This window comes from Myodes glareolus, chromosome 8 (genome assembly GCF_982192425.1).
Source record: "Myodes glareolus chromosome 8, mMyoGla1.1, whole genome shotgun sequence".
NCBI classification, from domain to species: Eukaryota; Metazoa; Chordata; class Mammalia; order Rodentia; family Cricetidae; genus Myodes; species Myodes glareolus.
Window position 1 is genome coordinate 74,639,286 of NC_142033.1, and position 14,261 is coordinate 74,653,546.

A 14,261-nucleotide genomic window follows, 5' to 3' on the forward strand; every position below is an offset into this window, starting at 1 on the left:
ACAGTCCCTTTGGATATCAGTGTGGCGATGTTTCAGAAAATTAGGAAACAACCTTCCTTAAGACCCAGCAATGCCACTTTTGGGTATATATCCAAAGGATGCTCAACTGTGCCACAAGGATATGTGCTCAACTATGCTCATAGCAACATTGTTTGTCATAGCAAGAACACGGAAACAACCCAAATGCCCCTCGACTGAAGAATAGATAAGAAAAATGTGATACATTTACACAATGGAGTACTACACAGCAGAAAAAATGACATCTTGAAATTTGCAGGCAAATGGATGGAGCTAGAAAACATCATTTTGAGTGAGGTAACCCAGACCCAGAAAGACAATTATCATATGTACTCATTCATAAGTGGTTTTTAAACATAAAGCAAAGAAAACCAGCCTACAAACCACAATTCCAGAGAACCTGGACAACAATGTGGACACTAAGAGAGACATACATGGATTTAATCTACCTGGGCATGGACCTTGGGAGAGGGTTTAAGTGGGGGGGGGGGGGAGGCAGGGAGGGGAGCAGAGAAAAATGTAGAACTCAATAAAAATCAATTAAAAAAAAAAAAAGAGAAAGACCAAGCAGCCTTCTCAAGGTCACACAGCTACTTAGTAACTCAGGGAGGACCAGGACTTGGGTCTTTTGAGCCCTGCTCAGAAACCTTTGTTTGCACTGTGTTCCTAACCCAGTTATTTTATTTGAGCCTCACAAGCCTTTGCATAGCTGCACCTGTAACCACTTGTCTAATGTATGACTTCCCTGTTAGGCTATAAGTCATTTGAAAGTAAGACTGGTTTCTATCTGGAAGCTGACACAGGGCTATACATACCGTAAATGCTGGATAAAAAGCAGGGAACTAGCCTGTGATTGAATGAGGAAACATGCTTAAGCCATAAACCATAGAAATCAATTGGAAAGTTGGCACCAACACCCTCATACACCTGTGCTTAGTTAAGAGTACTTTCCCCATTCCATAGCCTTATGCTTCCAGACAGAATCTCTGATCTCTAAGACTGCCTCTCATAGACACTGAATTCACCTGTCCCAGCTAAGGTACCAGCTGGAAGAAAATCAAGATACTCCATGAAACCAGACTGACCCTTGGCTGTCATTTTCCTCCCCTTGATCAGTTTACACTAGGTCGAAAGCCCCAATTCCCCTGTTCCAGCTGCCATGCTACCTTAAGGTAAGGATTTCTCTGTCCTCAGTCTCATTCCTAGCTCCTTGGAGAGAAGTTTGGCTCTCCTTGTAGCTTTTCATACCATCCAATTTGTTTACCAGGCAGCAACTATAAAGCTCAATGTTACTCACCCTCCCGCCTCCTCCAGCCAGGTCAGCCAACTCTCTGTCCTGCTAGAGAGAGACAAAGAGCCCCTTGATGTGCCCTGGGCATTCCAGCCAAGCTATGCACCTTGGGGATATAACAAAGGCAAATCAGCAACAGCCCACTGCAAAGGCTCCAGAATAGGCTGTGTAAGAGGCCTTTCCACCTCTGTAACTCTCAGGGTTAGCCACAGTCCAAGCTTTAATGACTTGCCAGTCTCTTCCTCCTTCTGGCTACAGATGTCTTCTAAGTGCCATCATAGATCCTTTGGCCTATCTTAGATTCTCATGACAATTTCATCACCTGTGATCCAGCTCCTCTTTCCGTCATCTTCAACAACCCTCTCTGAAACACAGGAGGACTCAGGCTGGCATTCAAGGCTAACTTAACTGTCTGTCTAACCTCTTTTACAGCCTAACCCTGCTTCTATCTTGCCTGTCACCACTGCTCTTAGCACATTATATACTTCTCAAAGAGCTGGCTTTTGGGTGGAATGTTGCACATAAGTCCTTCCCATCCAATGAAAAGACCCTGCTTGTCCCTTCTGAGTGCTGGGATCAAATGGCACTTCATAGGCTCCTGTAGGCAAAGCTGCTGCTTCCTCCTGTAGACACTAAGAGCAGCTGCACACCTCAATTACAGCCTTTATCACTCAACATTGCAAAGATTTGTTTGTGGTTCTGTCTTTCAACCAGTCTAAATTCCTTGAGGGCAACAAGACAGAGATGTCTTGTTCAGTTCTTTATCCAATCACAGCATCTGGCAGAACAAGTATTCAAGAGTGTCTGGGAAATAAGCTCACTGCTACAGTGGCTAAGCTATCAAAATGAAGCCTTTAGCTGGCTTCCCAGGCTGCTGCATGGGCTGACTACCTCACTACCTAAGCAGAAGTAAAAGGCTAATCTGTGCCAGAGTAGGGTAGTGTCGGGCAGGAGAAGTGGAGAAAGGAAGATGAAACAGAGAAACCCAAGCTGGCAGTTGCCCTAAAGTCCTGGCTAAGGTAGCTTTTAAGCAGGAGTTCTGGTTTGCCAGTGGGGCAGCCAGGCCAATTTTCTCCCTTCTAGGATTCCCACAAAGAACCCACCCGGAGGAAGAAAACTGGTCCAGCTGCTTCAGGATTTGTCATGTGATGAATTTGGGGCACTCTTTTCTGAGGTCTTCAGGTGCTTGTGTTCAGAATGGGCACTACCACCTCTTCAAGGTAAGTAAGGTTCACCTGATTAGGACTTTCTCTTGCCCACAGAGCAGGGCCTCACTATGACCTGAGAGGTGGGAACTACTCACCTTTAAAAGGGGAAAGAATATTACTGAGCACCTACTCTGTCCCAGGCTCTTTTCACACAGCAGTTCATTTAAACCTCACAGCAATCCCCAAAAGTCAGCACTAGCATAATCTTTTCATGGGTGAGACACTGACATTCAGAAATGAGGCGGCAAATTAAAGGTCACACAGACAGCCAGACTTCAGAGATTGTATTAGGAGAGGGCCCAGGACTACCTTCTTCCCCCCATCCTGATGTAAACAGATTGAGTGACTGAGCCTCAGTCAGGTATTGTTGTCCCCTACTCCCAGGTTCTGTTTCAGGCCAGATGCTGGGAAGACAAAACATCAAGCAGGCTCCACTGCTTATCTCTTTCCCACAGCTTAGGGTTTCTAGTGAGTGGACACACAGGCACCTTCCCAGGACGGCAGCTGATGAGCTGCCTCCTCCTTTAGCCTTTACCAAGTCAGATCTTGTCTGAGGCTCTAGAACAAGACCATTAAACGGGATTTTCCTTAGAGGCTGAGAAAAGGAAATGAGAAACAAATGGGAGGGCTCATAGTCAGGAGTCAAAGAGCTGGGCCACACATGTACAGTCTTATTCTTTCAAATGGACGACCCAGGGACCACTCACTGCCAGCTCCATGCTCTCCTGGGACCTGTACTAGCTCAAGAGAAGTGGAGAGTCCGAGCTTACACACTAAAAAAGGCAGTGGAGACAGTACAGCAAAGAGGCAGGCTCTGGCTTGCCAGGAGGGCCCTGGCCCCACCTCAACAAAAACTGGCATAGACCAATCTGTAAGGATGCCAATTAATCCAGTTCTATGACTTCCAAAGTCATTAGGCTGATATAATTGGCTAGAAGTAGAGGGAACCAAGGGATTAAAGAAAACACTGCTGTTCCAGATGTTTCTCCCTGAGCTCAGCTCAAATCACTTGCTCCCCTAACAGGAAGTCTATGCCCACAGGATCCCAAAGAGTGTAACTCCTGACTCATCTGGCCTACATACTGAGCAGAGGGAGGCACGGTGGGAAGCTCCAGCCTCAGACTAGTGCTGACAATCACTTGGAAAAAGGAGTCGAAGGTTAGGGATTTACCTCTCCAGCTACCAGGGATTTAATTTACACCCTTTCCCCCTCCTGACCAACTTTCAGCTGCAGAAGGACTATCAGGTCGCTCTTCCCCCTCAAGAGATGGAAGAATAATGTCACTCCTCCCTTCTCATCCTTCCCTGCTCAGAACACCTGGTCTTCCTGGGGTTTTACTGCCCAGCTAAGTCTTGGGCTAACCCAGAACTAATGCAGCCAGGGCCTCTGTCTGTGGTTGTGCCACCCACAGGATCATTCATGGGCTAGTTGCTTTCTTCCCTTTGGCTACTGTTCAAGAGAAGACAGGGAACAATTCAGTCCCACTAACGGTTCCCTCCAGAGCAGGCTGAATGACAAGACGGAAAAGTGGAACAGCATAGGAAACTCTGGTTCAGGCCCCAGTTTCTCTCCTAACAGACGGAAAAAGCAGGGCTAATACTTGTTTCACATTTATCTGTAAGGCAGTGGCTACCTCTAAGTTCACTTTTAGTTTTCTGACTTGGTACATCTATCAGTAAAGCATTCAATTAATAAATATTGAGCATTTATTCCACGGCAGACCTGAGGAGAGAAAGAGGTGAACAAGGCTGGTTGGTCCAGTCCTAAACCAATTAGACTAATGACATCACACTCTTTTCCTTTTTGGTCATTCCTGTTAGCCTCCTACACTGTCAAAGGTGTAAGAAGTGTGGAGGAAGCAAGAAAAGGTGATGGCAGGCAGATTCCTGTTAGCTATCTTCAGTTTTACCTACTTGTCTGCCAACCGATTTCCTGCTGGGGGTGAAGGGCCTCGGTTATGGATGGTGAAGCTGATCCTGACCTTGGATTCTAACATCCTGGATCCAAATTCTAGTTCTGCTGTAATATGCTAAGTGGACTTAAGCAAGTTTTTGCTTCTCTAGCATCTGTTTTATCTTCTGGACACAGGCTATACTGGATAATCTCTTAAGATCTATTCCAGCTTAACCTACAATTTTATTATATCCTTTAGGCCAAAATGCAACAAACTTCAGAATGAGGAAGCCTCTGAGTTCTTTCCCAATCCCACAGTCCTTGGCAACTACCAAAACTGACCTATATTGAGACAACCTTTGACCCAGGGTGTCTGAAATGGATCTTTAATCTCGACAGAGTCCCCATCATCTCCACTGCAGGATATTTGTGCTAATGTTTCACTTCTCTGGGATGGCACATGGACTCCTAGCCCTAAACCACGAGACTAGGTTCAGGGCGGTCACCCTGAAACTTCCCACAACTTCCCCTCTATGGCCTTGGGCAGGGACTTACTTTTTGGCTTTTTTAGAACCACAGTATAAACTAAACAAGGAAGATCCAAGTTTTCTGATACCAGAGATCTTGCTAACTGACAAGCTGAAGAGAATAAGGCAGGGAGACAGAAGTAGATGGGGCTTTCATTCAGCCTTGGCCTCCCAGACACTGGAGACATGGAGGGACAGAATCACATCCCAGGTTTGTAGTCGGAGGGTGGAGAAGATAGACATCTGACTGCCTGGTTGGGGATGAGAGCCAAAGGGAGGTGCTCCTGTTGGACGACTCTTCCCACAAATACCAGAGGTACGCCCTCATTTTTCTCTTCATTTCTCAGACCCATAGAAGGAGAAAGGAAACTACTTTTTGGGCTATTACTTGTGCCAGGCAGGGTGCTGAGTGATTTCATGTATTAGATTCTCACTTTTCTCAGTAGCACTGGATTAATTTTACCCTTTAGTAAACAGGTTAGGGATTCAAGATCTACCCAAGGTCACACAGCCAACAAGTATGACTCCTAAGTCTGGCCCTTCTTCACTTTATACATTGCCCTGTACCCTGAAATCTGGTTAAATGCCCAATAAACACGGAAAAATTCTCATGCTTTACAATTTATCAGCAAATCTAAGCTGTTACTTCCAAGACCCCACATATAAAACTGAATCCCTTCCTACTCCAAGGCCTCACCACCCCAGGCACCTGATCCCTGTGCCCCAACTGAAACCCTAAATATCCTCTACATGATGCTCACAGCAAGGAAACCAGGACGGAGCCAGGGTGAAGGGTGAGAATCAGGGGTTCTCCTAGTTTTGGACTGGACGAGGCTTAGCCTAATGTAAGCAAGTCTGGAGGGGGTGGTGGAGACAGATCCAGTGGGTGGGAGGAAACTCCTTCTAGGGCAGAAGCCTGCATTTGTAAGATTTTCCTCCTAAGGAGGAGGAGGCCTGGGGAATAAGACTCTTGGAGGGGAGGGGAGGGGAGGGGAGTTGTGATAATACAGAACTGACATTTATATGGGACAACTTTACAGAATGGGTTTCTTAAGATAGTCAAGTACTTCTGTAGGTCCCAGGAATAGCTGGTGACACCTTGGGCAGTCACACCTAGTCAGAGGAGGGGCAGGCTAGATTCTGGAGTAAGGCTCTCCTGGTGACGGTCTCTAGAAACTGGGAAGCACACTCACTATGGGAGGAGGCTTGTCAGCTCTCTATATGGCACTAGTCTCATACTACAGGCCAACTGGAATGTAAGTGGGACCTAGAGGCCATCTTCCTGAGGGGCCCACCACATTAGACTCTTAAGTCTGAGAGGGGTTCTGTGGGGCAGACGTCTGTATAGTCCAGCATGTTCATCTTGGAGCGAAAGTGCTACTCCACTGTCTCACCTTTTCCCAATGATCAGTGGGATGCCTGGGTGCTCAAGGGTGGGGTGCCCCATGAGTGGAGATCCTGCTGTCTCCCTCCTACTCCTGTCCTAGATCTGGAGTTGGGAAAGAAGTATGCATGCATATAGCAGCCTGGGAGTCTGCTGGCTGGCTCCTGTGGTGATGACGCTGACAGGGAGGCCTAGCTAGGCGCTGAGGGGCTGTCACCCTAAAACTACTAGGAAGGGGGAGTGTCTGTTCACCTGTTGCCTATGACAATGGACAAAGATGCTTTTTGGCAGAAGGTCTGGGTGTGTGAGAGAGAAACAGACACTCTTTGACCTTTTCATGATGGAAAGAAACTCGGTGATAAGACGGGTCTGTCTGAAAGGGTGCTGGCCAGTGTCAACGTGTCTATGTATCGTGATATAAGGGTTAGTGTGACCTGGGGTGGGGCCTGTCGGGAGTCCTGAAGTCGACCTAAGATTTCCTGGGGTGGGGATCCTGAGGGGGTGAGACAAGGATTCTGTGGGGTAAGGGAGAGGTGGAGAACAGCTATGGGGAAAGTATGGGACAGCCATCTGTGCGCATGTCATGGGGTGGCAAAGTCAATCAGCCTAAGGACCAGAGTGACCTAGTATGAGTCTAGTGGTGTTGGTGGCTATCCCCCCCAGTCGCGAGAGCAATGTGAGTCCCTCGGAGGGAGCAGATTATTCGATCTGGGGGTTACCGGCGTGGGGACCGGAGGAAGGGGGTGGCCTGTCTGTCCGACGTAGGTAGGAAGTAGACTCCGCTTGGGGCGGGTCCGTGGGGATGGGGCAGCAGAGATACGTTGGTGGGTCAGGCCCACGCCTGCGCTGGTCCCGCGCCCGGCCCAGACCCCAGCGCTACTCACGCGCCCTCGGCGCCCTGCGAACCCACGATGAAGCCGAACTTGTCGATGCGGCGGTCGGCGAAGCCGTTGGCCTCCGAGTCGGAGCCGACCGAGCTGAGCTCGTCGGTGGTGGCAGCATCGGGGCCCTGGGCCAGGCTCTCCCGGGTCCCGGACAGGCTCCCGCCCGCTGCAGGCGCGCGCGGCCCATTCTCTCTGCTGCTTTTCGCCATCCCGGCCGCGCCCGCCACCAGAGCGCCAGCGGCCACCTCAGCCGCCTCAGCCGCTCGGCCTCTGCCGACGCTGCCGACGCCCCGCCCACGCACCGCGCCCATTGGCTGCCGAAAAGCTGGGGGCGGCTCCCCAGGGAGCTCGCACCACGCGCCCAATGGGTGCCGAGGGTCCCGGGCCCCGCCCCTCTTCCAGGCTGGCGCCAACTGGACCGACGTGAGGGGGCGGGACAATCGTGACCAGGGACCCTCCTTCCCTAGCTGCCAATCACACAAACTCACCTGGACGAGCTCTTCTGGCTTTTCCGGGTTGGCCCGCGCTGGCGTGTCACCTGCTGCGGCTCTCGGGACGAAGGCCCGGGGCTTCCCCGGAGGTCCCGCCCGCCTCTGCCTCCTTGGGCCCACTCCTCGCGAAACAGGGTCGAGGGTGGGGCTGCTTCAACCGTTCATTTACAATGATCAGATGCTAGTGGGTTTAGGTATCTGCATCACCTTGCTGTTTAGGGGCATTTAAATTAGCTCGTGGGAGACACCATAAGAATAATACCGAGCAGGGCGGTGGTGGTACACACCTTTAATCCCAGCACTCAGGAGGCAGAGGCAGGTGGATCTCTGTGAGTTCGAGGCCAGCCTGATCTACAAAATCTAGTTCCAGTACAGGCTCCAAAGCTACAGAGAAACCCTGTCTCGAAAAAAGAAAAGAAAAAAAATAATACCGAGCAGGGCATGGTGGCGCATGCCTTTAATCCCAGTACTCGGGAGAAGGCAGAGGCAGGAGGATCTCTCTGAGTTCGAGGCTTGCCTGGTCTACAAAGTGAGTTCCATCCAGGACAGAGAACCCGTCTGGGGGCGGGAGGGGGGGGGTAGAAAAAAGAAAAAGAAACAACAAAAACAAACAAACTTGACCTAAGCTCTACTTTCCCTTGTAATCTTTTTCCTTTCCAACACCTTTTTTAGTGAAGGTTGATTTGTATTGTTTTGAGATAGGGTCTCCAGACCCTATGTAGCCCAGGGCCCTCCCCAGTCTCCCAAGTGCTGGGATTACAGGTGTGGGCCACCATGCCTGGCTCCCCCAATGATTTTATTGAGATACGACTAACATACCCCAAATCTGTTTAAAGTGTAGTTTCTAGGTTTGAATTCCATCACTCCATCCGCTCATCCACACATGCACAAATAAATATAAATTAATGCATGCCTATAATCTCAGCACTCAGTAAACTAAAACATGATGAGTTTCTGGGCCAACTTGGCTACAAAGGCCCTAACTCAAATAAATAGTACAATACCATGGTTCTTTAGCATCCTTAGAGTTATGCAAACACTGCAATCCAATTTTTGAACATTTTATTTGTCCAAACAAGCTACTATTCAGTAATGGTCACTCTCAGTCTTCCTCACCGTCTCTGGCAACCACTCTACTTTGTGCCTACAGATTTGCTCTTCCTAGACATCACAATGATCTGTGGTTAGCAATCATTCTGTGTATTCAGTTTTCTAAGAGAGGGTCTTGTCTTGCTATGTGATACAGGCTGGCCGTAAGCTTTCTTTTTATTGCTTCTAAGTTACATCTACATTTGAGTGCTTCTTAGTGATTTATTCTTTTCATGGCTGAAGTTATACTTAATGTGTGGACATATCACATTTATACAGTATTCATGAGTGAAAGTCATTTGATGCTTTTTTTTCTTTTTCTATTAGGAATAATGTTGTTTGATCAGGGAACATATTTCATTTTTCCTAGAATTTCCTAGGAGTGGAATTTCTGGGTTTTAATGGTAACTCTGGCTAACCTTTAAAAAAAAATAATCTCAGTACTCAGGAGGCAGAATTCTTTGAGTTTGATGCCAGTCTGGTCTACAGTGTGGGTTCCAGGAAAGCCAGGGCTACATGGAGAAATCCTGTCTTGGGAAGACCAAAACCAATAAATAAGTAGAGTGTATGCATGTGCTCATGCATGGCATATGTGCAGAAGTCAGAGACAATTATGAGTCATCATTTTCCTTCTTCTACCTGATGGATTCTGGGTATCAAACGTAGGTCATCAGGCTTGGCAGCATGAGCCTTTACCTGCTGAACCATCACGACAGCCTGTTTAACCTTTTTGAGTAACTGGTAAATTGCTTTCCAAATTGGTTATGCCATCTCTTGTAATCTTTCAGTAATTTTATTATGCATGTCCTACTCTACAGGTAGGTAAATTGAGGCTCTATGAAGTAGTCAGTTGCAAAGGGTCCCAGACTAGTTTGACAGTCTCAGACATGACCTGTTCTCACAATATGCTTGTATTTAAAGAATTGGGCCAATTAAACTTCTATGGACTTAACCCCACCATCCATCTTCCAACCCTAGAGATCATCAACTCTTAGAATAGTTCCTCATCCATCCTGTATTCTATGGTCTACCACAGTGTCATTTGACACTCTAATAACTAAGGAGGGAGACAGTCTGAGCTACCAGGGTCTGAAACAAGCTCCAAGAAACGGGTTTAGCCTAGAGTGACTCACCAGCCATTTTCTTGATGCCACATGGCCAGACATTCTTAGAGACCTGCAGTCTACATTCCATTTGCTTTCAGTTTTCCACAAAAAGAGCAACAGCAGACATGGGAGCAGGCACAAGCCATTTTGCTCTTAAACCCTGTCTGGGAAGACATTCCTCCTTTCCAATGGCTGAACACTGCTCCCAGGAGGCAGAGTGGGTCTATTCCAGGGAAGGAGGAACCAGATATAACTGTAGTATCCACTTTGACCTAACAATCCTGGTCCTAAGATTCTTTCCAAAACATGCTACCATTCTGTCCTGTAATGTGCCCGACAAAAGCAACCAGGGAGAGATGTTCATTCATTTGGGACACACAAAGTTTAAGGGTCCAGTCCATTATTATGGTGAGGTAGCTCTACTTGTTTAAGTCTCACCATGTAACCCTTGGGATACAAGGTACGTGCCACCAGCTCCCTTTTCTTTTTCTGTTTTATTTAGTACTGGACATCAACCCATGGAATGGTGCCCTTCACGTTCACAATTGGTCTTCCTCCCTCTTCAGTTCAACCTTCTTGGAAACCTCCTTCTTGGAAACATGACCACAGGTGTCTCCTAACTCCAAATTCAGTCAAGTTGACAGTGACACAGATACCCAGAGATCTCAGAGCAAGGATACCTGTCTTTCAGAAACATGACAGACTGTAGTTGATGACTTAAGTCTAAGGCTTTTTATTTCTTTTGAGCTAGAGTCTATGTTACCGTAGGCTGGCCTCCAACTCCAGGGCTCAAGCAATTGCCCTGCCTATCCAAGTTCAAGTAGTTGGGACCAGGTAGGCACTACCATGCCTGGCTTCTTTTAGACCATTTCCTCATTAGTAAAGTGAAATACTGGGAAAAAAAAATGTTTAATTATTTTGAGATTTTAGTGTGAAGTGTTCTTAAGCACTTGGTACAAGGAAATTCCCAGTAACAATAGGCAGAGGTGACAGAATTCATAAATTTCAAGTTCTTGGGTCCACTATAGCCTACAGCTGTAGCACTGAAGTTAACAGCTTAATCCAAAGCATGTGGATTGCTTCACGCCTGTCCTAAATTACCATGTGTCTGTGTGTAAATTTATTTAACTTTAAGAACACCATTTTTCTCTTCTGAAAAAAAATGGAATGTTAGTAATTAGTTGGTGAGCCAGTGTACTTTGATTCTGAAGCCTTCAGAACAAAGCAGGCTCATTGTTAGTATATGCGTGTCTGGGTGGATGTGCACACAAATGCATGTGGGTGCGAGTGAAAAGCCAGATGTTTTTGTAAAATGTCTTCCTTAAATTATACCCCACCTTATTTTCTGAAATAGTCTCTCAATGAACTCACCAGTTCAGTTAGATTGGCTGGCTAGTCAGCTCCAGGAATTGTCCTGTTTCTGTCTTCCTAGTGCAGACATAACATGGTGAGATTGTATTTTATGTGGTGTAGGGACCTTAACTAACTCAGGTTCTCAAGCTTATTTGGTAAGTGCTCTCCCAATGAACCATCTCTCCACCTCCCATTGTTAATTTCTTTAACGCCAGAGCATTGTCAAAATTTTTTTGCTTTTGTTTTTTGGAGATAGGGTTTCTCCTGAAACAGTCCTGGCTGTCCTGGAGCTCGCTTTGTAGACCAGGGTGACCTCAAACTCACACAGATCAAAATGCTTCTACCTCCCAAGAACTAGGATTAAAGGCATGCGCCACCACCACTCGGTTAATTTTTTTTTTTAATATCTTTAAAATTTATGTCTGTGTATACAGGTGTCCCTCAGGTCAGCTGGAGTAATCAGCAGTTGTGACCAACCTGGTAAGGAGGCTGGGAACTAATCTAGGATCCTCTGGAAGAGCAGCAATCTTTGAGCACTGTATGACTGTAGTGAAATGGGGCTGGCTGTTACATGGTTGTTGTACATACCCATGAACTCACAGCACAGGGCCTGCTGGAAACTGGGGCCTACCAATATTCCATCATGGATGGGGATGGACAGTTATAAGGTCCCACCCTCCTTGAGGATCTAGAGGCAGTTAATAGTTGTAGTTGAGAAGAGAGGAATATTCTTTAGTGGCACAGTCACTGTTACGTTGTTGCCCTTGATCAAATACAAACCTTAATTAAATGCAGTGACACATACACACACAAACATGAGAGGACACTTGTTGGAAAAGAGTGTTTGCTGGGAGAAGGAAGGGATGATGATAACGGAGGGCATATCACCAAAGCACATTTTATACATATATAATAGCTTTCTTTTTGGCTTTTCGAGATAGGGTTTCTCTGTGTAAAAGTGCTGGCTATCCTGGAGACCAGGTTCGTTGGCCTCTAACTCACAGTTCTGCCTGCCTCTGCCTCCTGAGTGCTGAGATTAAAGGAGTGTGTCATCACACTTATTTTACATTTTTTAAATGAAATTTAAAAAGCAAAACTTTTAAAACTCAAAAAAAAAAAAGATAAGTAAGCACTTTTTAAACTTACAATGTTGTAGGATATGCAGTGCCAGCAAACAACATTCATCTACGGCCAGCCACCAAAGGTCACAAGTCTCTGTGGTCAATGAGCCTCCACTGAATGTGAGCCAGGACAGGCTTTCATTCAGGAGTTCTGGGAACTGTGAACTCCATGGTGTATGGATCAAAGGGCCCATTCACTTGCATTCTGCCCAGCCCCATTCCTGGCCCCTTGTCATAGCCTCAGCTACAGAGAGGCACTGTGGGGGTCTGCCAGTCTGCAGAGGCATATGTCTTCACACCATGCCATGTCCCTTATATCAAAAGGGAGCTCTTGGGCACAGGATTCTCTAAGGTTTCCTGATGCCCTCCCCTCTTGGAAATCCCTCCAGAGGATTTCTAGTGCTGCCCAATTAGTGTCTAGCAGTGAGTCTACTTTCAGGTCCCTAAATCAGAAAAGCCTACCAGCAAGCCAAATTTTGCACTAGTCCTGAGGGACAACCTTGGGGCAATCAGGAGAAAGGCAAATGTCACACAGGGTACAGAATGGCATGGCATCAACAAGCCTGAATGTGAGGAGTCTGTGCTGGAGCCAGGTTTCTGGGCCTGCCAAGGAGCTGCCTGAGCTTAGGTTGAGAGAGGAAAAGTGGAGCTAGGGTGAGGATTAGAATACTGCTTCCGTGATCATGAAAGCACTTTCCTTTCTGACACCTGAATCACATCAAATGAAAAGGTACTAAGAACTCTTAGTTTTGAGTATGTATAATCCTCAAAATGAAATCAGCTTTGTTTACATCATCAACAGGTTCTCATCTCCCTCCCTCTGAATACTTTACAGCAGCGCCTATGCCTCTGCAATAGCACAATTCCAAAAATAATAACCTATACCAGCACCTCACTCAGTGACCAAAACTGAGGCAAATGTTTTGCACATACTCTTCATCTGAAACATGTGACTGTGGGCATGTGACTTGCCTTTGGTACCTCAAACAAGAAAAAAATCACATAAGGACTACCTACCACACATGTGCTTGAACAGGATGCAGTGTCAGGTCTGACAGTTTACATCTTTAATCCCAGCACTTGAGAGGAAGAGGCAGGCTGATTTCTGTACATTCAAAGTCAACCCGGTCTTTGACTTTGACAACCAGGACAGTTGTCTCAAAACAAAACAAAAACAAACAAAAAACCCAACAACAACAAAAACAATAAAGCAGCAAACTAAGTAAGAGGCCCTTAGATACCCACAGACTTGGCATAATTAACAAAACACATCCTAAAGAACGACCAGTGTTCACACTAGATGAAACACTACCTAAAAATCACTGTGCCAATCAGTGGGTGGGTGATTCCAGATCTGAAGGAAACTACTATACCAAGTACTGTGGTCCTTATGTTGTAGGAGTCTGCATGCTGGAGGGTCCCAATGCTTTAAAAATATAAAATGTGTCTATGTAAAAGTGTGCCATTGCACACACGTGGAGACAACTACAGGCATCAGGCCTTGCCTTCCATCTGGCTTTAGAGAGGGTCTCTCTTGTTCACTGGCCTGCTTCAGGTGGTTCTGGCGCAGTCTTCCACCTCCCAGTGCACAGAGATTACAGCAGCTTACAAGGATTCTTGCACCATAAGCACTTCACTCAGCTGATGTGAGATTTCCCTCTGTATGCTGTGATTACCACCGATAAATGAAGGAACTGCTTTGGGCATATAATAGAGCTATAGGGAAACAGAGCTATGTGGGAAAAACAGAGCTAAGCTGAATTCTGGGAGAGAGGAGGAGGAGTCAGGGAGAAGCCATGTAACCCCACCAGAGACAGATGCCAGAATTTTAACCGGTAAGTCTCAGCCATGTGGCGATACACAGATTAATAAAAATTGATTAAATTAATGTAAGA

At 46.7% G+C, this 14,261-nt stretch overlaps 1 protein-coding gene across 1 annotated transcript in view; it reads right to left on the reverse strand.

Annotated features, from left to right (window-relative positions):
• The window catches only part of Tbc1d10a (TBC1 domain family member 10A), a 33,570-nt gene extending 26,092 nt beyond the window's left edge, over positions 1 to 7,478 (reverse strand). The window contains exon 1 of the mRNA XM_048449939.3: positions 7,207 to 7,478. Coding sequence (XP_048305896.1) covers positions 7,207 to 7,415 — 209 coding nt within the window. The 5' untranslated portion in view covers positions 7,416 to 7,478. The remainder of the gene's footprint in view (positions 1 to 7,206) is intronic.
• Positions 7,479 to 14,261: the final 6,783 nt, after the last annotated feature.